Genomic DNA, 25,756 nt, shown 5'->3' with positions numbered 1-25,756 from the left:
GCATGCAAATCTCTAATAATTGACAAGGAGGGCAAGAGGGAAGGTTGTATTTTAAAGATTTGTGAGGAAAAGTTAGGAGTGATAATAGGAGTTATGCTACTAAGTGCTAGTGACTTTCAACCAATCCCTACCTATTCATTGTTATATGTGCAGAGCTGTAAAATGTTCATGTAGAGCTGTTAAATGCATGTGTAGCAAAATGTAACAGCCACCTTTCCCTTTTTCAGCCTTGTGGATGAAAATCAGATGGAAAATAATGCAAAGTTGGTATAGCTGCAAATAAATGGAAGAAATATTTGATTAAAAATAAGTTATTAAGCCTTGTGTGAACAAGAAAGCTGTGTTCAACGGTGTAGAGAGTCCCATGAGGGACATGTAGGAACTTCATGTGCCATCATAAGGTTAGTGCTTATGGCGTTTTTTTAAGTTTACGGAGCAGGTACTAAGTGTTAACTGAGTGGAATGTCTCCAACTCATCCTCAAAAAACTTTTGCGTTTCCACTCAGCTTCTGCTCCGAAAACTAAGCAAAAAGACTCCGTGTGTAAATAGGCTTTTGGTGCATGACAAGGTTTATTGTGGAGAATGGAACTGTAAAAAAAAACATGCAATGGAACATATACATTTATCAAATATGTTCACACAATATTTATGAAATTGGTGGCACAACGTAAATCCATACATTCCTACAGGTATCTCAGGCTCTCTGTCTCCTGTTGAAATAGTCTACAGAAGCATTGTACAATTTTTTCCACAAGAATGCAATTGACAAAATACTCTCTATGCTTTCTTATGAGACTGCTTTCTACTGAAGTAGAATGCGTTCCCATATATTGCTATAAGAGCCATATTATCCAAACAGCACACATGAGCTGAGCCATAATACTGCGTTGTGCACCCTGTATTGGTACAAAGTAACATTTCTGTACAAATTTTAAGACAAGTGCACACAGCGTTGGCAGAACTGTCAAGTTTTCCAAGGCAAAACTCGCCGCCAACGTTTTTGCTCTATATCTTCAAGTATATAAAGTAGGTGGCTTCCAAAGGAAGATGTTTGAAGTATGAACATGTTAATTCTTTTAAACATTTCAAGATATCTTAACCCTGAGGTAGTGAAAAGTGACATAAGACGAAATGTGCACAACACTGTGGTTTTGATATTGCTGTGCAATAGGTTCATTTTTTTAAGCACTTTTTCGGGTGGATTACAGGCAAAATTTGCCCTAAAAACAATTCCATTTGCATATACCTAAAGGTGGGCAACCTTTTTAAACTCTGTTAAGCAGGATTAAATAAATATTTTAAAAAAATGATGTGGGGTTCCCCTGTATTTTTGATAATCAGCCATGTAAAACTGATAGTTGTGGGCTGCAACCCTCAGCTGTCAGCGTTAGGACGGCTGGTTATCAAGAATAGAGGGGTCCTCACACCATATTTTTTAACCAGCCAAGCTAAAGCAGATAGCTGAGGGCTAGTATTCTCAGTCAGGTAAGGGGCCATGGATATTAGCCCCCGAGCCTAAAACTAGCAGGCAGCCCGCAGCCGCTGTAGAAAAGGCGTATGTATTCAATGTGCCAATTCTGGCATTTTGCCCGGCTCTTCCCACTTGCCCTGTGGAGGTTCATATTTGTGGGGTTGATGTCAACCTTTGTATTGTCAGATAACATCAAGTCCACGCCTTAGTAATGGAGAGGTGTCTATAAGACGCCTATACATTACTAATTCTGCAGTTATATTGTAAATAAACACACACCCAGAATAAAGTACTGTAATTGAGAGAATTACACGCTGCTGAGTGTCTCTGCTAGATGGCAAGCTGTATAGTCGCATCATGCAACAATGCAGTCTGTCATCTAACTGTAGCAGAGCTAGACTTGTTGCGGGACAAATGGATTATTATCTTCTCGGCAGACAGGTAAGGAATATTATGGTTTATTATTTTAATTCTGTTACAGGAGACTATGGCTTCTGTGAAATGTGCAATGTCTTAAGTATGGTTTAATTTAGATTCATTAAAGGAGTGTCTTTTTTGTACAATATGACTATGGGGTTAGTAATGAGGGTGTCTTGTAGTTGCCTCTCCACTACTAACCTCTGGACTTGATGTCACCTGACAATATAAAAGTGACATCAACTCCTCAAACTATCACCCCACTTGCCACCACACCAGGGCAAATGGGAAGAGCGAGTCTAAGTGCCAGACTTGGTGCATCTTATAGATGTGCCATTTCTGGGGCAGCTGAGAGCTGATGTTTTTAGTCTGGGAGGGGCCAATACCCATGGCCCCTTCCTAGGTTATTAATATCAGCCCGCATCTGTCTGCCTAGCCTTTGTTGGTTATTAAATATTAAATATAGGGGGACCCTATGTCATTTTTTTGGGGGGTGTCCCCCCATTTTAATAACCAGTAAAGGCTAGTTATACAGCTGTGAGCTGATATTAATAACAATGGGCAACAACCCAGCACCAGGACCACTACCTCAGCCTCTGTGCAAGGAGGAACAGGAAGAGCACTGCCAGAGCCCTGCAAAATGGCCTCCAGCAGGCCACAAATGTGCATGTGTCTGCACAAATGGTTAGAAACTGACTCTATGAGGATGGTCTGAGTGCCCGACGTCCACAGGTGGGGGTTGTGCTCACAGCCCAACACTGTGCAGGGCGCTTGGCATTTGCCACAGAAGGATTCGCAAATTTGCACCCTGTGCTCTTCACAGATGAAAGCAGGTTCACGCTGAGCACATGTGACAGATGTGACAGAGTCTGGAGACACAGTGGAGAGCGATCTGCTGCCTGCAACATCCTTCAGCATGACCGTTTGGCAGTGGGTCAGTAATGGTGTGGAGTGGCATTTCTTTGGAGGGCCGCACAGCTCTCCATGTGCTCGCCAGAGGTAGCCTGACTGCCATTAGGTACCGAGATGAGATCCTCAGACCCCTTGTGAGACCATATGCTGGTGCGGTTGGCCCTGGGTTCCTCCTAATGCAGGACAATGCCAGACCTCATGTGGCTGGAGTGTGTCAGCAGTTCCTGCAAGATGAAGGCATTGAAGCTATGGACTGGCCCGCCCGTTCCCCAGACCTGAATCCAATTGAACACATCTGGGACATCATGTCTCGCACCATCCACCAACGTCACGTTGCACCACAGACTGTCCAGGAGTTGGCAGATGCTTTAGTCCAGATCTGGGAGGAGATCCCTCAGGACTGGAGACCATCCACCTCCTCCTCAGGAGCATGCCCAGACATTGTAGGGAGGTCATACAGGCACATGGAGGCCACACACACTACTGAGCATCATTTCCTTGTCCTGAGGCAATTCCACTGAAGTTGGATCAGCCTGTAACTTCATTTTCCACTTTGATTTTGAGCATCATTCCAACTTCAGACCTCAGTGGGATATTATACACCTATACAGAAACAACAATAATTTATGGTGATACTGTCAAGATATATAGGGGTGTACTACCCAGTCAGGCGGTTATATTGTGCACTAGTATCTTCATTTTTTAAGTTGTTTGTACTCTTTTACTAAATTGTTGTTAATAAAGTGATTGGAAAATTTTATATTGGCATTTGCTCCCTTTTTTTTGGCTTGGATTGCTCAGTGAGATATTAGTTGTGATTTATGTTGATCATTTTTAGGTTTTATTGTTCTCAACACATTTCACTATGTAATGAATAAAGATTTACAACTGGATTATTACATTCAGTGATATCTAGGATGTGGGATTTTAGTGTTCCCTTTATTTTTTTGAGCAGTGTATTTATATATACACACACATAAATATACATATTATTTTTAACTTCTGTTATTGAGATACAGGGTGGGTCATTTATATGGATACACCTAAATAAAATGGGAATGGTTGGTGATATCAACTTCCTGTTTGTGGCACATTAGTATATGGGAGGGGGAAAACTTTTCAAGATGGGTGTTGACCATGGCGGCCATTTCGAATTCAGCCATTTTGGATCCAACTTTATTTTTTTCAATGACAAAAGGGTCATGTGACACATCAAACTTATTGAGAATTTCACAAGAAAAACAATGGTGTGCTTGGTTTTAACGTGACTTTATTTTTTCATGAGTTATTTACAAGTTTATGACCACTTATAAAATGTGTTCAAAGTGCTGCCCATTGTGTTGGATTGTCAATGCAACCCTCTTCTCCCACTCTTGACACACTGATAGCAACACCGCAGAAGAAATGCTATCACAGGCTTCCAGTATCAGTTGTTTCAGATGCTGCACATCTCGTATCTTCACAGCATAGACAATTGCCTTCAGATGACCCCAAAGATAAAAGTTTAAAGGGGTCAGATCGGGAGACCTTGGTGGCCATTCAACAGGCCCACAATGACCAATCCACTTTCCAGGAAACTGTTTATATAGGAATGCTCGGACCTGACACACATAATGTGGAGGTGCACCATCTTGGGTGTCAGGTCCGAGCATTCCTACATGAACTGTGTGCCAAAAAACAGCAGCCATGGGTTCTTCTAAGCAGACGCCTAGCACTCTGAAAGGGAAAATAGTGGAGGCCCACAAAGAAGGAAAAGGTTATAAGAAGATTGCAAAGTGTTTTCAAGTTGCCCTTTCCTCAGTTTGAAATGTATTTAAGAAATGGTAGTTAACAGGAACAGTGGAGGTCAAGATAAGGTCTGGAAGAACAAGCAAAATTTCAGTGAGAGCTGCTCGTAAGATTGCTAGAGAAGCAAATCAGACCCCCCCCCCTTGATGGCAAAAGACCTTCAGAAAGGTTTAGCAGATTCTGGAGTTGTGGTACATTGTTCTACAGATTAGAGACACCTGCACAAATATGGCTTCACGGAGGAGTCATCAGGATAAAACTTCTCCTGCATGCTCACCATAAAATTCAGCATCAGAAGTATGCAAAAGAACATCTAAACAAGCCTGATGCATTTTGGAAACAAGTCCTGTGGACCGTTTAAGTTAAAATAGAACTCTTTGGCCACAATGATCAAAGCTATGGGCAGAGAAAAAAGGTCTCAGAATTTCACGAATAGAACATCTCACCAACCATTAAGTATGAGGATGGATCAATCATGCTTTGGGGTTGTGTTGCAGCCAATGACATGGGAAACACGGGTAGACGGAAGAATGAATTAAATAAAATTTCAACAAATTCTTGATGCAAACATAACACCATCTTTAAAAAAGCTGAAGTTGAAAAGATCCTAAACACATGTCAAAATCCACGATAGACTACCTCAAAGGCACAAGTGAAGGTTTTACAATGAACAGTCCCCTGATCTGAACATCATTGAAAATCTGAGGGTAGACCTCAAAATAGCAGAGGATGCAAGATGACCCAGGAATCTCACAGAACTGGAAGAATTTTCCAAGGAAAAATGGATGAAAATCCCTTAACCAAGAATAGAAAGACTCTTGGCTGGCTACAAACAGCATTTACAAGCTGTGATACTTTCAATAGGCCTATTTTCCTTTTTGCAATTTTTTAAATGGAAAAGATGAAGAAATATATATATGTGCCCAAACTTTGAAATGCCACTATATATCTCTAATTACTTTTATCTTCTGTTTTTGCTTTTCGTTAGATTGATTTTTGTTAGATTGGTCCTGGTGGATTATAGTAAGAACCACATTAGATTTATTTCCTCTATATGGCTATCATCAATGAAAGAACAAAAGATAAATAGAATACATCTTTCTCATATGCCACGTAATAAGACACCGGCATTATAAATAACACATGGTAGGTGGAGGACCCTGTTACATCTCATTAGAAACTTTTTTTTTTACATAAGCAAAATGTTGAATTCTAGGTTTAATGACCACTTAAGAGATTGTGTATAGCCCTAAAATCTCAGTATGTTCTTCTTCTGCAAAAAAATTGTGAAATCTGCACCAGATCATTGCTTGAGATCATAGGCATCAGAAATCCTGTAATTGGATGCACTGACCTTAGTTATTTACTTATAGGAAGGGAAATTCGATGGCATCAATTACTGTAAAGACTGAGGATCAAGACTAATTAAACCTCTACGCAATACTCAATCCTATATGCGTCTGTAGGAAAAGATACAATTAATGCTGTAAAAACAGAAATGTGCCTTTAAAAGTAAGGCTAATAATTAGAATAAAAAGAATAACTTAAAAAAAAAACCATTTATAATGTGTAAATTCAACCTCACCGAATAAATTGATATTCCTTATGATATTTGAGAAATAAAAAATGGGAGAAACTATGGACCTGTAAGGGTATGTGTCCACGTTCAGGATTGCATCAGGATTTGGTCAGGATTTTTCATCAGTATTTGTAAGCCGAAACCAGGACTGGAACAATTAGAGGAAAAGTATAATAGAAACATATGCGCCACTTCTGCATTTATCACCCACTCCTGATTTTGGCTACAAATACTGATGTAAAATCCTGACCAAATCCTGAAGCAAACCTGAACGTGGACACATACCCTAAGGGTATGTTTCCACGGTACGTAAACGCTGCTTGTTTGACGCTGCAGCGTCAAACAAGCAGCGTCCAGATGTTCCAGCATAGTGGAGGGGATTTTATGAAATCCCGTCTCCACTATGCGTGGAAACCCGCACGCGGCGGCCCTGCGACTCCGGACATGCTGCGCGTCTTTTCAGATCGCAGCATGTCTGTACACCTTGCGGGGACGCAGCGTCCCCGCAAGGCATATCACAGGGCCCTATGGCGAGGGGTGCGATGATCCCGGATGTGTACTGTACACATCCGGCACCATCGCGTCCCAGAAAGGGGGCGGGGCTTAGCACCGAGCGGCTTCGCCGCTGCGGCGTAACCGCTGGCCATCCTGAACGTGGAGACATAGCCTTAGTGATCAAAGTACAAATATTTTAGTTTTTTTTAAAATTATAAATAGGAGAATGGAAAATAAAACTAAATGACCAAACATTTTAGAAAAAAAAAAATCTGAAAGGGTTATTCTCATCACAAGAAATAGTTAAGATTGCAAACTGTAAAGAAGAGCAACTTTGCAATTTACTTGTCATTAAAAGATCTCTCCGTTCTCACAGGGATTTTTTTTCATTTTTTTGTTTATTGCTCGTTGCCCCAGTTACTGGCCACCTCTGCCGTCTACTGATTTCCTAGGAGTGTGCGATCTCTCCGGTAGAGCTTGTAAATGCTGTTAAGATGAAGTTTGCACCAATTTTCTATCTAATATCTAACAGACAGTAACAGATCGTCTAATACAAGATCATAGCCACGGTTTATTCTGTTTACGTGCAGTGTTTTATACAAAGGAATCTGAAATATTCAGGATTAAATATTGATACCTAAATGCAGCGACTATGGAAAGTACTGTGAGCTTTGACAAACTTTATTGCTTTATACAGATAATTTCTAAGTTTCAAAGCTTCTAAGAAAATTATCTTATGATGTTTTCATCTTCCTCATACATAACTAACCGTGCACCCGGAGAATATTCAATACGCTCACAAACGTTTCATTTTTATATTGTTTTTTTTTTTTTAAAATCAAAATGTTTAATGAAATTGAAATGAATACACTAGCAGGTAAACTAGAACGGTGGTGCAAGTTTAGAAAACATTAGAGTTTTGTTCCAGGAGTGGCGCTTGGTACTGCGGCATAGCGCCACCAGGTGCGAGATGTAATACTACACACAATCTGATGCAGGGGTTTCACAGGAGATCATAAACTTCAGCTTGTAGCAAGTACATGGATAAGAAAAACTGTTAAAAAATTCACATGGATGTACACATATTATATACCAACACATCATAAGAAACCGCTACAGCACATCTACACAATGCCGCTATAATGTGTAACTAGGGAATGCAACCAACTGGTCTCATACACAATGTAGCCATATGGTAACCGGCAAAGTACGGGCTTGATCAGAAGAGTTTATAATACGGATGTATGGAAAAATAGGACAGCACAATGACCAATGTAATTCAATAGGACTATTCAGACAAATGTTTTTCGTATGGGCTGAGTGTCCGTGTGAAGAAAAAAATCATACCTTGCCCCATTCAATGCTGAGTCTCAGGCGAGACTCTCCCACTCAAGTCTATGGGTGTACAAGAAAAGAATCGGATCCCACACAAAACATCCAATTTTTACTGATACATTTCCATTATTAAACTAGGGAACAGTGCGTGAAATAAGTATTGAACGCGTCACCAATTTCCTAAGTAAAAATATTTCTAAAGGTGCTATTGACGTGAAATTCTCACCAGATGTCGGTAACAATCCATACAATCCACATAGTCAGAGAAATCAAACCATTGATGCCCATAAATTATGTGTAATAATGAGAAATAACAGAGGGAAAAAATATTGAACATGCTTACTGTACATTTTAAAATGTTGATGTATAAAATTGTATGCCACAAGGATGTAAAATACAAACACATGGATGACAGTATGGATCAACAAAAAATTGTGTGTTCTGGATGAACTTCAGATGATTTTTCATAGGTTCGTCTGACTCTGTCTATAAACTAACAACTATTCCCAAAAAATAATGCCGAATAGTAGTGAAAAAATACCTCAACATGGAGCCCATTTTTTTTTTTAGAGAAATCTGTCAGCAGGTTTTTGTTAACCTGCTAATCGGAGAGCTGCATGATGTAGGAGCAGAGAGCCTGATTCCAGGGATGCGTCACTTACTATGTTGTGTGCTGTAGTTTCAGTACAATCAGTGTTTTATCAGCAGGAGATTATCAATACCTGATTAGGTCTCACGTGCAAGCCAATCTGTGCTGATTGGCACAGTGCACAGTGTACACAGTAAGCTGATAATAAGGGGTGTGGGAGAGGTTATATGCATCATACCGCTCCCAGATTACATAGCAAAAAAACTAATGACAGATTCCCTTTTAATCAATAACAAATTAGACAAAGATTTAGACCGGTCCCAAAATTAATTAATTAATTATCCAATAGTGGGCAGCCCCAATTTAATAAATTCAAGAGCCTAATTAAAAAATAAATGGGTAAATGCATCTCCTGCAGCCACAGAGCCATTCTTCCTGGCGGTGAGAGGATAGTGTTTCCCATCAGTGTGTCATCCATGTGTCAGTGTTTCCCATCAGTGTGTCATCCGTGTCACCAGTGTTTCCAATCAGTGTGTCATCCGTGTGTCAGTGTTTCCCATCAGTGTGTCATCCGTGTGTCAGTGTTTCCCATCAGTGTGTCATCCGTGTGTCACCAGTGTTTCCCATCAGTGTGTCATCAGTGTGTCAGTGTTTCCCATCAGTGTGTCATCCGTGTGTCAGTGTTTCCCATCAGTGTGTCATCCGTGTGTCAGTGTTTCCCATCAGTGTGTCATCCGTGTGTCAGTGTTTCCCATCAGTGTGTCATCTGTGTGTCAGTGTTTCCCATCAGTGTGTCATCCGTGTGTCACCAGTGTTTCCCATCAGTGTGTCATCAGTGTGTCAGTGTTTCCCATCAGTGTGTCATCCGTGTGTCAGTGTTTCCCATCAGTGTGTCATCCGTGTGTCAGTGTTTCCCATCAGTGTGTCATCCGTGTGTCACCAGTGTTTCCCATCAGTGTGTCATCCGTGTGTCAGTGTTTCCCATCAGTGTGTCATCCGTGTGTCAGTGTTTCCCATCAGTGTGTCATCCGTGTGTCACCAGTGTTTCCCATCAGTGTGTCATCAGTGTGTCAGTGTTTCCCATCAGTGTGTCATCCATGTGTCAGTGTTTCCCATCAGTGTGTCATCCGTGTCACCAGTGTTTGCCATCAGTGTGTCATCCGTGTGTCAGTGTTTCCCATCAGTGTGTCATCCGTGTGTCAGTGTTTCCCATCAGTGTGTCATCCGTGTGTCAGTGTTTCCCATCAGTGTGTCATCCGTGTGTCAGTGTTTCCCATCAGTGTGTCATCCGTGTGTCACCAGTGTTTCCCATCAGTGTGTCATCCGTGTGTCAGTGTTTCCCATCAGTGTGTCATCCGTGTGTCAGTGTTTCCCATCAGTGTGTCATCCGTGTGTCAGTGTTTCCCATCAGTGTGTCATCCGTGTGTCACCAGTGTTTCCCATCAGTGTGTCATCCGTGTGTCAGTGTTTCCCATCAGTGTGTCATCCGTGTGTCAGTGTTTCCCATCAGTGTGTCATCCGTGTGTCAGTGTTTCCCATCAGTGTGTCATCCGTGTGTCACCAGTGTTTCCCATCAGTGTGTCATCCGTGTGTCAGTGTTTCCCATCAGTGTGTCATCCGTGTGTCAGTGTTTCCCATCAGTGTGTCATCCGTGTGTCAGTGTTTCCCATCAGTGTGTCATCTGTGTGTCACCAGTGTTTCCCATCAGTGTGTCATCCGTGTGTCAGTGTTTCTCATCAGTGTGCCATCTGTGTGTCATCAGTGTTTTTCCAGTAAGATCTACTATATAATTGTCTAAGGGTCACTTCCGTCTGTCTGTCTGTCTGTCTGTCACGGATATTCATTGGTCGCGGCCTCTGTCTGTCATGGAAATCCAAGTCGCTGATTGGTCGCAGCAAAACGGCCACGACCAATCAGCGACGGGCACAGTCCGGCGGCAAAATGGCCGCTCCTTACTCCCCGCAGTCAGTGCCCGCTCCATAATCCCCACCAGTCAGCGCTCACACAGGGTTAATGGCAGCGGTAACGGGCGTTATGCCGCGGTGTAATGCACTCCGTTACCGCTGCTATTAACCCTGTGTGACCAACTTTTTACTATTGATGCTGCCTATGCGGCATCAATAGTTAAAAGATCTAATGTTAAAAATAATAAAAAAAATAAAAAATCGTTATATACTCACCGTCCGTCGGCCCCTGGATCAGGAATAGGCCTTCCCCGCTCCTCGCGACGCTCCGGTGACCGCTCCATGCATTGCGGTCTCGCGAGATGATGACGTAGCGGTCTCGCGAGACCGTTACGTCATCATCTCGCGAGACCGCAATGCACTCTTGGGACCGGAGCGCGCGAGGAGCATCGGTAACCGCTTCGCTTGGATCCGGGGGCCAACGGAAGGTGAGTATATAACTATTTTTTATTTTAATTCTTTTTTTTAACAGGGATATGATGCCCACATTGCTATATACTGCGTGGGCTGTGTTATATACTACGTGGGCTGTGCAATATAATACGTGGGCTGTGCAATATACTATGTGGGCTGTGCAATATACTACGTGGGCTGTGCAATATACTACGCGGCTGTGCTATATAATATGTGGGCTGTGCTATATAATACATGGGCTGTGCAATATAATACGTGGGCTGTGCAATATACTACATGGGCTGTGCAATATAATACGTGGGCTGTGCAATATACTACGTGGGCTGTGTTATGCACTGCGTAGGCTGTGTTATACACTATGTAGGCTGTGTTATACACTACGTGGGCTGTGTTATACACTATGTGGGCTGTGTTATATACTACGTGGGCTGTGTTATACACTACGTGGCTGTGCAATATACTACGTGAGCTGTGCAATATACTACGTGAGCTGTGCAATATAATACGTGGGCTGTGCAATATACTACGCGGCTGTGCTATATAATACGTGGGCTGTGCTATATAATACGTGGGCTGTGCAATATACTACGTGGGCTGTGCATTATAATACGTGACCTGTGCAATATAATACGTGGGCTGTGCAATATACTACGTGGGCTGTGCAATATACTACGTGGGCTGTGCAATGTACTACGTGGGCTGTGCTATGTACTACGTGGGCTGTGCAATAGCCTATGTGGGCTGTGCAATATACTACGTGGGCTGCTATATTCTACGTGGGCTGTGGAATATACTACGTGGGCTGTGCAATGTACTACGTGGGCTGTGCAATGTACTACGTGGGCTGTGCAATGTACTACGTGGGCTGTGCAATGTACTGCGTGGGCTGTGCAATATACTACGTGACAGAACATATAATCACTGCACTCATACGATGGAAATACTTGATTCATGTGAATAATTTTATTGAGAAAATGTTCGGGTGGAGCGATAAGTACAAAACGTTTCGGCCAACCCGTGGCCTTGATCACTTAATCGCCTTAGGTAGAAATTCTTTTCTCTAGAGTGTAACTGGTGCTGAGCCAAAAAATAAGGGTAGACAAACCTTAATCTTACTAGTGCAGCGGCCGCTGTGGAGAGAGGTCGGTTGCTATATCCATCAAAGGCTGTTAGATTGAGAAGCCTGTCAAGGCGAATGTCTGGTGCTTTTAAAGGGGTGGACCAGTCCTCTGGGAAAATCTGCCCGGCTTCTTGTTTAAGGGGCCAGCCCGAGCTACTAGGCGTTAATTTTGGCAAGAAAAACCCGCAGGGTGAGGGGATCAGTGTAGATCCGTCCTTAGGGTTCCGTACACTAAGTGGCTGGGATCCACGTTGGTGGATAAGTGGGATGTGCAGACACCGGCCATGTCAATGCATGTGGCAGCGCTGCATGGGCTGTTATAAACTACGTGGCTGTGTTATATGCTATGTGGGCTGTTATACACTCCGTGGGCTGTGCTATATACTATGTGGCTGTGCTATATACTCTGTGGGCTGTGTTATATACTACGTGGCTGTGCTATATACTACGTGGCTGTGCTCTATACTACGTGGCTGTGCTATATACTACATGGCTGTGCAATATACTACGCACCTGTTATATACTATATGGCTGGCCGCGAACAATCGGCGACAGGCGCAGTCCAGCCACGAATTGGCGCAAGATTTGAACCACGCTTCGCTAATTGAACGCGGCCGGCCGAATCCTGTGTATTTAATGTATTACTCTAAAATCTTCATAAATAACTACATACATATTCTAGAATACCCGATGCGTTAGAATCGGGCTACCATCTAGTAAAGAAATAAATGACAAAGATTCTCCTATACTTTGCAATGATGGCACATGGATTGTACACTGATGCCATCCATGTGCTGTACGTGTTTTTCTCGGACCCTTAGACTTGTATTGGCCCTTGTCATGCTGCAGGAAAAAAAAAACACATTAATATAGGTACGGTGAAGAAACCGCTGGTAGAAAGGTGGGCTCAGTGCGATAGCCGGTCAGGGATTATAACACAACACTAATAATACACAAACTACGGCGTGACTACATTCAGCCCAGATGTGGGAAGCAATGTGCACCGCTGTGCATTATGTGTGGCAGCGTCTGCAGCAGAACAGGAGTGGAGTGAGGAGCGAAAGTGTTTGGATGTTTTTCTAACCCTTTACAAGCCTTTTAAAGGAGAGTGTCCTTTAGTAGAACTCGTTTTATTTTATTCCTCCTCTGCAGTTTAAACTAGAAAAAAAGAAGCATCTTTGCATATTGCACATTCAGCATCTTTGCAGACCTTCATGTCTCTGGAAACAGACTACAAACAAACCGTGCGTGGTGTCGGCCTGCACCCGTGTGCTGCGCCACCTCCTCTGCCCCCTCTCCTCGCTAACTCAGACAGTAGTGGTTGGCACAGAAATGGAAATAAGTCTATTTGTAAAGCTGTGCCGTGGTATGTTTTTTGCATTAGGATAAAAGTAGTTACAGAATTGTACAGAATGAATAAGCAGAAGTCTTGTAGACACTAAATAAAATGATAGCTAAATGGCGGCAGCAATGTGTCCCAATACGTCCTTAGTGACCGGCAAATCAGGCTCTGATATAGAGACACAGGTTTATATAGCAGCGCCTTACACTAGAGTAGCAGCCATGTCGCTATATGATGACCCCGTATCCAAAGTTCCTATTTCCCTTCTGGTGCTTTCAGAAAGGCTACAGGTACTCAGCGACATTTCACATAAAATCTGACAGCCTCTTCCAGTACTACAATATACTGATACATAATACATTTTTTCTATACTGATTTTGATTCTTTAAGATTTGCAGAAAAAGTAATAATGTGTTGTGCCAAATGACAAACTCAGCACCTCTTCTTTGACAGACTCAGTCCTGCTACATCTGTTACAAGTTTAATATAGAGCCTGTCTAAAAATACATTAATGCAGCCATGAATATGTATTAAGCTATTTAAACATTCATGCTTATTAGTTTGCACAATGAGAGAATCTTCGCACGTCCAATAAAGGCAGCACAATTATAACCCCGGGCTTCAGTATTGTACCATGTGGGAAGCATGAGAGGGATGTAAGGCTATCCCTAGGTTATGGCTACACTATATAGGAGGGGTTTCCCTTCTCACAAGGAACACTGACATGTGGAGAGAGGGCTGCCTCTACACTTAACTCTTTGTTAATATGATGACTTATCTATTTAAAAATAGATATATACACTCACCGGCCACTTTATTAGGTACACCATGCTAGTAACGGGTTGGACCCCCTTTTGCCTTCAGAACTGCCTCAATTCTTCGTGGCATAGATTCAACAAGGTGCTGGAAGCATTCCTCAGAGATTTTGGTCCATATTGACATGATGGCATCACACAGTTGCCGCAGATTTGTCGGCTGCACATCCCAAAGATGCTCCATACAAGGCAGGATGGATCCATGCTTTCATGTTGTTTACGCCAAATTCTGACCCTACCATCCGAATGTCGCAGCAGAAATCGAGACTCATCAGACCAAGCAACGTTTTTCCAATCTTCTACTGTCCAATTTCGATGAGCTTGTACAAATTGTAGCCTCAGTTTCCTGTTCTTAGCTGAAAGGAGTGGTACCCGGTGTGGTCTTCTGCTGCTGTAGCCCATCTGCCTCAAAGTTCGACGTACTGTGCGTTCAGAGATGCTCTTAGGCCTACCTTGGTTGTAACGGGTGGCGATTTGAGTCACTGTTGCCTTTCTATCAGCTCGAACCAGTCTGCCCATTCTCCTCTGACCTCTGGCATCAACAAGGCATTTCCGCCCACAGAACTGCCGCTCACTGGATTTTTTTTCTTTTTCGGACCATTCTCTGTAAACCCTAGAGATGGTTGTGCGTGAAAATCCCAGTAGATCAGCAGTTTCTGAAATACTCAGACCAGCCCTTCTGGCACCAACAACCATGCCACGTTCAAAGGCACTCAAATCACCTTTCTTCCCCATACTGATGCTCGGTTTGAACTGCAGGAGATTGTCTTGACCATGTCTACATGCCTAAATGCACTGAGTTGCCGCCATGTGATTGGCTGATTAGAAATTAAGTGTTAAAAAGAAGTTGGGCAGGTGTACCTAATAAAGTGGCCAGTGAGTGTATGTTCTCACTCTAGACCAATGGTCCCCAAACTTTACTAGGGTTCGTGCACACATCGGTTGAGTGCTATCTGTGGTTTGTACGGATATCATTGGTACCCATGATATTCTATGGGGCTGTGCAAATCTTTGATTTTTTTCCTTGGATCAAGTGGTCCAAGGAAACTCTCAGAGACATGTCTGATTTTGATCCAAGTGTCGAACCAAAATCGGCAATGAAAGTCTATGGGTCTGTGAGAAACATCAGACCACACTTTGTTGACATCCGAGTGCGGTCCGATTTTCATGGACTGACAGAATGGAGAGGGTGGAGAAACATTTTTTCCTCTCCACCTCCAAGAAAATCTGATACCACACTGATCAAACTCTGGTCAAACCCTGATCAAAATATTCAGACCATTTTTCTCAGAGAGAAAACAGTAGTGTGCACCTGCCCTTACCACGAGGGCTACATTCAGCTCTGTGAGATAGACACAAGGCACACTCAGCGCCAACTATCCTCAAAGTACTGACACCCAGAACCTGGTATAGAGACAACCAAAGCTTCCACACAAAAGCACTTTGTGACTTGTGCCTCATCCCATATAGTCAGGATACTTACACCCAGCACACCCAAGCAGTATTCTTCCATCAGGCACACTCACACACTATTGCATCCAGCTTCAAGCACCTCTAACTGGCAGTATTATCCTATTTCTAGCTTCCCTTATTTACTAGGCTAGGCCTGGTGCTCATGTACCAAGCTGGCAGCCCGAAAAACACAACAATGAACCATGAGCCACAGGTTGAGGACCCCTCCTATAGACTATAGATGCCAACAATTTCTTCAGGTGGGGGGGTCATCAGGAGATCAACAATCCAAAGTTACTGGTGGCCATTTATTAACAGAAGTTATACATTTTGAAAGATCCAAAAATATCTGAGCAATCAAATGTAGTTGGAATCTTTCATTAAAATCAATGTCCCGTAAACAATAGGGATTACCAATTCACAGGATAGATGCTAAATGTATGATCACTGGTAGTGATGAGCGAATATACTCATTACTCGAGATTTCCCGAGCACGCTCGGGCGTCCTCCTAGTATTTTTTAGTGCTCGGAGATTTTGTTTTTTTCACCACAGCTGAATGATTTACATCTGTTAGCCAGCTTGATTACATGTGGGGATTCCCTAGCAACCAGGCAACCCCCACATGTACTTATGCTGGCTAACAGATGTAAATCATGCAGCTGCGTCAACAAAAACTAAATCTCCGAGCACTTACAAATACTCGGAGACCCCCGAGCATGCTCGGGAAATCTCGAGCAACGAGTATGCTCGCTCATCACTAATCACTGGGTCTTCGACTGATCACAAGAACTGGGTTCTAAAAGTCTCCTGTGTTGATGGAGCAGTAGTGAGTACCGATCCATTCACTGTCCATAGAAATGGTGGTTATACAGTTAGGTCCAGAAATATTTGTACAGTGACACAAATTGTGGCATTTTAGCTGTTTACAAAAACATATTCTAGATACATTATATAATCAATATGGGCTTAGAGTGCAGACTCTCAACTTTATTTGAGGGTATTCACATCCTAATTGGAGTAAGGTTTTAGGAATTACAGAACTCTATGATGTAGATTTCTTTAAAAAGGACCAAAAGTGATTGGACAATTATCTCAAAAGCTTTTTTATGGGTTGCATGGGCTATTCCCTTGTCAATCCATCATCAGTTAAGCTGGTAAAAGGTCTGGAGCTAATTCCAGGTGTAAGATTTGCATTTGGAAGCTGTAGCTGTACAACATGTAATCAAAGGAGCTGTCAATGGATGAGAAATAGACCATTCTTAGGCTGAAAAAAAGAAGAAATCCATAACAGAGATAGTAGGAATGTTAGGAGTGGCCAAATCAACAGTTTGGTACATTTTGCAAAAAAGAGCGCACTGGTAAACTTGGGAACGCAAAAATGGCTAGATGTCCACAGAAGACAACAATGTTGGATGACGGCAGAATCCTTTCCATGGTGAAGGAAAAACCCTTCACATTATCCACCCAAGTGAAGCCCACTCTCCAGGATGTGGTTCAGTATCTTAGTCTACGATAAAGCTAACACCTCATGAGAGCAAATACAGAGGGTTCGTCACAAGGTGCAATCCACTAACCAGTCTTAAAAAATAGAAAAGCCGGATTAAACATCTGAAGCCAGCTCTCTTCTGGAAAAGCATTGTTTGGACAGATGAAACTAAGATGAACGTGTACCAGAATGATGAGAAGAAGAAAGTATAAAGAAGGCTTGGAACTGCTCATGATTAGTGTTGAGCGATACCTTCCGATATGCAAAGGTATCGGTATCGGATTGGATCGGCCGATACCCAAAAAGTATCGGATATCGCCGATACCGATACCCGATACCAATGCATATCGATGGGACACAAAATATCGGAATGGTTCCCAGGGTCTGAAGGAGAGGAAACTCTCCTTCAGGCCCTGGGATCCATATTCATGTATAAAATAAAGAATAAAAATAAAAAAGATTGATATACTCACCCCTCCGGCGGCCCCGGCTCTCACCGGTCCAAGCGTCTGCCTCCGTTCCCTAAGAATGCAGAGTGAAGGACCTTCGATGACGTCGTGGCTTGTGATTGGTCGCGTGACCGCTCACGCGACCAATCACAAGCCGCGACGTCATCGCAGGCCCTACACTCACTCATTCTTAGGAACGGAGGCTGCCGGTTACATCGCTAAGGTCCAGGGTCCGTCGGAGGGGTGAGTATATCAATATTTTTTATTTTTATTATTTATTTTTTACATGAATATGGATCCCAACATCATTGGTTTTAGCATGTCGTGTACTGGAAAATGGGAAAAAATTCCAAGTGCGGTGAAATTGCAAAAAAAGTGCAATCCCACACTTGTTTTTTGTTTGGCTTTTTTGCTAGGTTCACTAAATGGTAAAACTGACCTGCCATTATGATTCTCCAGGTCATTACGAGTTCATAGACACCTAACATGACTAAGTTATTTTTTATCTAAGTAGTGAAAAAAAATTCCAAACTTTGCTAAAAAAAAATTGCGCCATTTTTCGATACCCGTATCATCTCCATTTTTCATGATCTGGGGTCGGTTGAGGGCTTATTTTTGGGGGGGCCGAGCTGGCGTTTTTAATGATACCATTTCGGTGCAGATACGTTCTTTTGATCGTCCGTTATTGCATTTTAATGCAATGTCGCGGCGACCAAAAAAACGTAATTCTGGCGTTTTGAATTTTTTTCTCGCTACGCTGCTACGCTGTTTAGCGATCAGGTTAATGCTTTTTTAAATTGATAGATCGGGCGATTCTGAACGCGGCGATACCAAATATGTGTAGTTTTGATTTTTTTTTATTGATTTATTTTGAATGGGGCGAAAGAGGGGTGTTTTAAACTTTTATTTTTTTTTTATTCACATTTTTTTTACTTTTTTTTTACTTTTGCCATGTTTCAATAGCCTCCATAGGAGTCTAGAAGCAGGCACAACGCGATCGGCTCTGCTACATAGTAGCGATCATCAGATCGCTGTTATGCAGCATAAATGCAGGTGTGCTATGAGCGCCGACGACAGGGTGGCGCTCACAGCTACCGGGGATCAGTAACCATAGAGGTCTCAAGGACCTCTATGGTTACTATGCAGAAGCATCGCTGACCCCCGATCATGTGACGGGGGTCAGCGATTGCGCTCATTTCCGGCAGCCCAGCCGGAAGCGCCGGATAAATTTATTAAACTAACATTTAACTAGTTAATAGCGGCATGTGAATTGCGATTTCACCCGCCTCTATTGCAGGCACATGTCAGCTGTTCAAAACAGCTGACATGTGCCGGCTTTGATGCGGGCTCACCGCCGAAGCCCGCATCAAAGTGGGGGTTCTGACCTCGGACGTACTATCCCGTCCGAGGTCAGAAAGGGGTTAATGATGTGACACAGGACAAAAGCAGCCAGATGAATTCTGAAGTGTACAGGGCAATGCTTTCTGCTCAGACTCAACCAAATGCCGCAAGGTTGATTGGATGGTGCTTCATAGTACAGATGGGCAATGACCCAAAACATACTATGAAAGTAACCCATGAGTTTTTTTTAAGGCAAAGTGGATTATTCTGCAATGGCGGAGTCAATCCCCAGATCTCAAGCATGGTTTAAAGTCAGCTGCAGTAAAGACCTGGCAAAGCCTCACGAAGGAGGAAACCCAGCGTTTGGTGACATCCATGGCTTCCAGACTTCAGGCAGTCATTGCCTGCGAGGGATTCTGTATAAAGTATTAAAAATGACCATTTTATTTGGTAAAGTTAACTTGTCCAATTACTTTTGAGTTTCTGAAATGATGAGGCTTTGTAGAAAAATGGTTGCAATTCCTAAATGTTCCGCAGGATATTTTTGTTCAACGCCTTTAATTAAACCTGAAAGTCTACACTTCAATTGCATCTCAGTTGTTTCATTTAAATAAAAAATGGTGACACGTAGAGCCAAAATCACGAAGGTTCGGTCACTGTCCAAATACTTCTGGACAATATTGCACTGGCTCACTACCACTTTATTCACATAAGGGGGCTTTGGATCCATGGGGATCCCAGCAGTCATACCTCCAATTATCATGCATCCTGTGGATAGGTGATATAGGCTATGTATAATACAACCCTTTTTACTATAGTATACACTAGAGTCAATACCTTCCAACAAACCCATCTAGTCTGTCCTCTATTATGTCCTCCATTTAGATATTGCAGTTAATGTGTTGCGTTCCTGTATTTGGACATAAGAATAAGCTCTCTTATCCACAAGCTCATCAGTTCATTATATCTATTACAGATTTCAATCTATAAATAATTATTATATCACTAAAAGGCAATTGGCAATGTTATCTATGTCAGCTATACACAGAAAGTAATTGCCCTCTTTCAATCAACAGTTAAAGCAATAAATGCCTTCAATAACATTACAGAGGACCAGTCACTTGGCATAAATATATATATTAACCTGGAACAAATTGAGCTTTTCTTCTGAATCTGGCATTGTTGTTTTCTTCCTGCGACTCTCCATTCCTGAGATATGGCCACCCTCTTCCCTATACAGTCATGGCTGAAAGTGTTGGCATCCTTGAAATTGTTCAAGAAAGTGAAGTATTTCTCCCAGAAAATTATTGCGATTACACGTTTTATTATACTCATGTTTATTTCCTTTGTGTGTATTGGAACAACACAAAAAAAAACAAAGAAAGAAAGGCAAAGTGAACATCATTTCACATTAAGTGGCACATTGGTGGCACTCTCCACTTAATATTTGGTTGCACACCGTTTGAAATAAATAACTGCCATCAATCTCTTCCTATAACCATAAACAAGCTTTTTACATATAATCATAGTATGGTAGAGTTTGAAGGGACCTACAGGCCCCTTCAGAACGCTGCAGCGCTTTGTTTCCATCCATTTTGGGGGCTTCTTGAAGTATTTTGGGGGTCATTGTTCTCCTGAAAGACCCATGATCTTGGACATAAACCCACCTGACACTGGGCACTACATTGTGACCCCAAATCCTTTGGTAATCTTCAGATTTCATGATGCCTTGCACATAGTCATGTCACCCAGTGCCAGAAGCAGCAAAACCACCCCAACACATCTTTGACCCCGACCATATTTAACTGTAGGCATTGTGTTCTTTTCTTTGTAGACCTCATTTCATTTGTGGTGAATCGTAGAATGATGTGCTTTACCAAACTGCTCTATCTTGGTCTCATCTGTCCACTAGACACTTTCCCTGAAGGATTTTGGCTTATTCACATACATTTAAAAAAAACTGCTGTCTAGCTTTTTATATGTCTCTGCGTCAGCAGTGGGGTCCTCCTCGGTCTCCTGCCATAGCGATTCATTTCTTTTAAATGTCGTCTGATACTGATGTACCCCGAGCCTGCAGAACAACTTGAATTTCTTTGGAACTTGGATTGGGTCTGCTAACTCTGCTTGGTAAAGTGCATAAGTCAAATATCGTGGAGATTCAAAGATGTTTTGGGGTTGTTTTGTTGCCTGTAGCACTGCGTGTCTTGACTGTGTGCAAGGCATCATGAAATCTGAAGATTATCAAAGATTTTAGGGTTGCAATGTAGCGCTCAGTGTCAGAAAGCTGAGTATGCGTCTAAGTCATGGATCTTCCAGATGGACAATGACTCCAAACGTACTTCAAGAAGACAGCAGAAATGGATGGAAACAAAGTGCTGGAGAGTTCTGAAGTGGCCAGTAATTAGTCCAGATCTAAATCCCATTGACACCTGTGGAGAGATCTTAAAATTGCTGCTGGGGCAAAACGCCTTCAAATATGAGAGAGCTGGAGCAATTTGCAAAAGAAGAGTGGTCCAAAATTCCAGTTGAGAGGTGTAAGAACCTCGTTGATGGTTATACGAAGTGATTGATTGTAGTTATTTTTTCCAAATGGTTTGCAACCAAATATTAAGTGGAGGGTGCCAACAATTTTGTCTGGCCCATTTTTGGGGTTACGTGTGAAATTATTTCCAATTTGTCTTTTTGACTCTGTTTTTTTGTATGTTGTTCCAGTAATTGCAGTAATTTTCTGGGAGAAACACTTCATTTTCTGAAAAAATTTTAAGGGTGCAAACACTTTCAGTCATGACTTTACATGGATAAAAGTGCCATTTCTCAGGAAAGAAAAGGCGTAGGAACAAAAAAAAAACTACGACAGATTCAGAATAACAGCGATATTTGCACTAGGAACAGAAATGTCATGTTTATGGCAACTGACTGGTTTTCTTTAAGCACAGCTAAATGTTTGTATAACCTTAACGTGGTTGGATGAGAAGAATAGGTATAAAAAATCTGTAGTCTCTAACGCACCTTATTATAACAAAAAATTAGATTGGACAGGAAATACAGTTAGCCTAATCTAGGCTTTCTAAGGCTGGTGTGGTGATATGCTACCGGAGTGTGTTGGGGGACACTCTCTTGGCATAGGATTCAAGCACTCAGGCACGGTACCTCACACAAATCTAGTCAAATCTGGTTTATTAAACATCATAAACCACATGACATACAGTCTATTTGATTATGTCCATGAACTTAGCACGAACACCAGTCTGTTCATGCAGCAGATAAACTTCTCTGCCATATATTACAATCCCATTGTCCGGGGTTACCTTTCAGGAGTTCCACTCCTCATGCTGACTTCACGTCAGTCCCAGGTCCTCAACACAGACCGTCCAGGTCTACGGTCTCTAGGTGCTTCCAGGACGACACCACTCCCAGGAGCCTCCAACACTGACCGTCCAGGTCTACGGTCTCTAGGTGCTTCCAGGACAACTCCACTCCCAGGAGCCTCCAACACTGACCATCCAGGACCTACAGCAGACAGGCCACTCAGCAGTGTCCAGCCAGGACACATGGAAAGTCTGTCCACACTTGCAGACTACCAAACACTCACACCATGTGCTACACACACACCTCCTTTACATAGGTGTAACCACACCCAGGTACCTGTCACATGGCCAGTCATGTGAGCATGACACCACCACAGGTCCTTAAACACAAAACCATCTTAGGTGTTCAGACACGCCTCTTTGGGTGGGTTTGTAGGTGACTGGACCCACCCATCTCTCCAATCACCTGGAAGCCTTCCCAATGTAAACAAATCCCTCAGCAGTAGATCTGCTTGAGCAAAACATACCCAGGCTTCCATCACAGGGCCACCCACCTCTGCGATACATATTGGCCATTCACAACACTGCCAGTCACTGTTTCATCACAACTATGCCTCCAAGTGCATCTTGAAGTGCACACACAGCGCCCCCTGGGTGTAACATTGGTCACTGCACCACATTGGTTACACACTTGCGTTTGGCTGGTCTGCGTATGGCTCCGTACATCCTCCCTTAAGCTCCACCTACTTCCACATGCATCCTGTGTACCTATCTTTAACACTGGGAACACAGGGACATGCATTGTATGCGGATGTGCCCACTGGGGAACGCAAAAAGTTGACATGCAGCAGATTATTTTCTGCACCACATATGCAAGTCACAAATAAGCAACGTGCGCATGAGACTTCAGGTTTCTCATTCACTTTGCTGGCATCAGGATTGCTTCAGGTTTTGCTAGCAAAAAAAGCACCAAATCTGTAATGTGTGCACAAGCCCTAAAGGAGAAGTAATAAAATAAATATACAATGGCTCATGAGTTACCTAACAAGCCCGGTAAGTTTTGTAAGTGTGCCTGGATCCTTGGAACTTAGTATTAACACATACGCCGTGTCCGGCAGTAAAATGTCGATATCACTCTACCTGCAATGACAACTTTGTAATATGCTCCACAGGTAGCCTGCGCCATGTGTAGTCAGGACAGAAGAAGAGGCACATGGCCGAGGGGGTATAACCTGATACTATACAGCGTCCAAACAATTCCTTAACATATGGTCTCCCAATAGAAAAGAGTATCTTCAGTACCAGATGCCTAAGATTACAGAGGTCTGCCACATGGACATAATATAATCCATTACTGCACAACTCAAAAGCCAGGGCACATAGGGGACTCACGGCTATATACCAACCGCACACTGCGACCCTGTCCTCCTGATATGAATTAGTTTAATTTACAGTATGAGGTGAAAAAGTCCATAACCTCAATACAGTACAGGACATTAAAAAGAAATGAAAACAGCTTTATTACTCTGAAATTCCAAAGCAAAACTGTAATGGCCAAGGCAGAGCAGATTGTGATGCCAATACACAGATGCAGGACTGCAATATTTCCCATCGTGCTGCGTTATATATGGGAACTCACATACTGGAGGTTGGCAGAGCAGGAATGCTACGGAGAACAATCGTATGAATAATATAGGAGAATAGCAGTGACTTCAACATCAGAAATTCATAGAAAAGAATGGACACATGTAGAGAAATACGTACGGATGCAGAAATCTCCACTTTCATAGTATCCTGGGCAACACTGGGATCGTCTTCTGTACATGGTTCGCAGACCTCGTCGGTAGGCTGTCTTGTAACTTATCCTGCGCAGAATATGGGACAAATCAGGATTACAGGAGACATTTGCGCAAGCAAAATAGCGAATATTTTTTGACTCAGCAGAAATAATGGCATGTACAGTTCATTCAGGTGGCAGATTACTGGCAAGCTGACTTTCCACATGTACAACATAAGTAGGGCCGGCTACAATGGCCCTCGCTTTGCTTTCAGCTTTTTTTCTCCTTGCCTTCCAAAATCTGTAACTTTTTTTTTATTTTTCAGTCAATAAAATATCACAGCTTGCTTTTTTTTTTTTTAGGTACCATCGGTAGTTTTTAACAGTAGCATTGTTCTGACCATACAACTTTTTGAACACATTTTGTTCCATTTTTCAGGCGGAGAAGCAACCATTTAGACTTTGTTTCCATTTTTCATTTCACAATATGGGATAAATATCATGATATTTTTATGCAGCAATATCAAATATGCTTTTTCTTTTGTTAGATTATTTTTATGCTCTAGGAAACTGTGGGGCTGATATGAACTTTTATATATTTTTCTATATATTTAAATATTGCCTGAATTCGCCGGGAGCTGTCCCGGGTACTGTACATAAGTATGACAATATAATATCCCTGAAGAGAAATATATGTAGTGGAAAAGAATGTATGACCTCCATGCAGCCACAGGGTTTCCTTGAAAACTGTCCCAAATTTTCTAGAATTCTTGATTTTAAGAGTACAATCCTAGATGTGGATCCCAACCGAGAATGACCCTTCCACCATCTACCACCTTTCTCCTCTCTGCTCCGCCTGCCCCAATCTGTGCTTCATCTGTGCCCAGACAGTAGGGTATTCACAAGGGAGGAAGGTAACTTCCCTGAGATTGTCTCAATTGTGGTGAATTTGACATTGGCAGGATTGTTGGAACCACATTGGGCAAAATGCAAAAAAAAAAACTATCTTAGATTTCCTCTATAATTGTAGATAAACATGTGATACTGTCATACGCCAAAACGGAAATGTGCATGTATAGTATGTGCAAAATTGAAGATCTTGGCCCACAGCAGAAGACCTCACCATTTCATTACAACAAGGTGTTGACACCATGAAAACAGGGATCCATTGTTAATGGTTTCAAGCTGGTGGCATATTCTTGCTATATATTAAGCCCATCAATAACACGTGAACAATGGTTAAAAGTCACAACCTACTGGAGAATTGTAGTTATGGATGAAGCCTACCTGTCTGCTAATGACTAGGTTATCAACCTGCAGTATATACGCCCTACGGCTACATGCAATATCTGTAAGGCCTCTTTCACACGTCAGTGTCTCCGGTACGTGTAGTGACAGTTTTCTCACGTACCGGAGACACTGACACACGTAGACCCATTAGAATCTATGTGTCTCTGCACATGTGCGTGTTTTCACACGGACCGTGTGTCCGTGTGGAAAACACGTCGACATGTCCGTTTTTCACCGGCAGCACGGACGGCAATACGGACGGCATACGTACATACGGATGCTCATCCGTGTGCTGTCCGTGTGCGTTTTGGCAAACATTGTATCATTATGAGAGACAGGTGTCCTGAATGTCAGGTGATATTAAGAAATAAACTCAGTCTGGCCTTTTCTTTGCTGAGGTGAAGTAGTTG

At 42.5% G+C, this 25,756-nt stretch overlaps 1 protein-coding gene across 15 annotated transcripts in view; it reads right to left on the bottom strand.

Moving 5' to 3' along the window:
* Positions 1–25,756, bottom strand: part of MEGF11 (multiple EGF like domains 11) — a 598,735-nt gene that overhangs the window by 415,757 nt on the left and 157,222 nt on the right. For all 15 annotated transcript variants that reach the window (XM_077263274.1, XM_077263279.1, XM_077263284.1 and 12 more), the window contains exon 4: positions 24,044–24,144. In XM_077263274.1, coding sequence (XP_077119389.1) covers positions 24,044–24,144 — 101 coding nt within the window. The remainder of the gene's footprint in view (positions 1–24,043; positions 24,145–25,756) is intronic.

Source organism: Ranitomeya variabilis, chromosome 5, assembly GCF_051348905.1.
Source record: "Ranitomeya variabilis isolate aRanVar5 chromosome 5, aRanVar5.hap1, whole genome shotgun sequence".
Classification (NCBI taxonomy): domain Eukaryota; kingdom Metazoa; phylum Chordata; class Amphibia; order Anura; family Dendrobatidae; genus Ranitomeya; species Ranitomeya variabilis.
The sequence above is the reverse complement of the archived record's forward strand: the minus strand, read 5'-3'. Positions and strand labels throughout refer to the sequence as shown.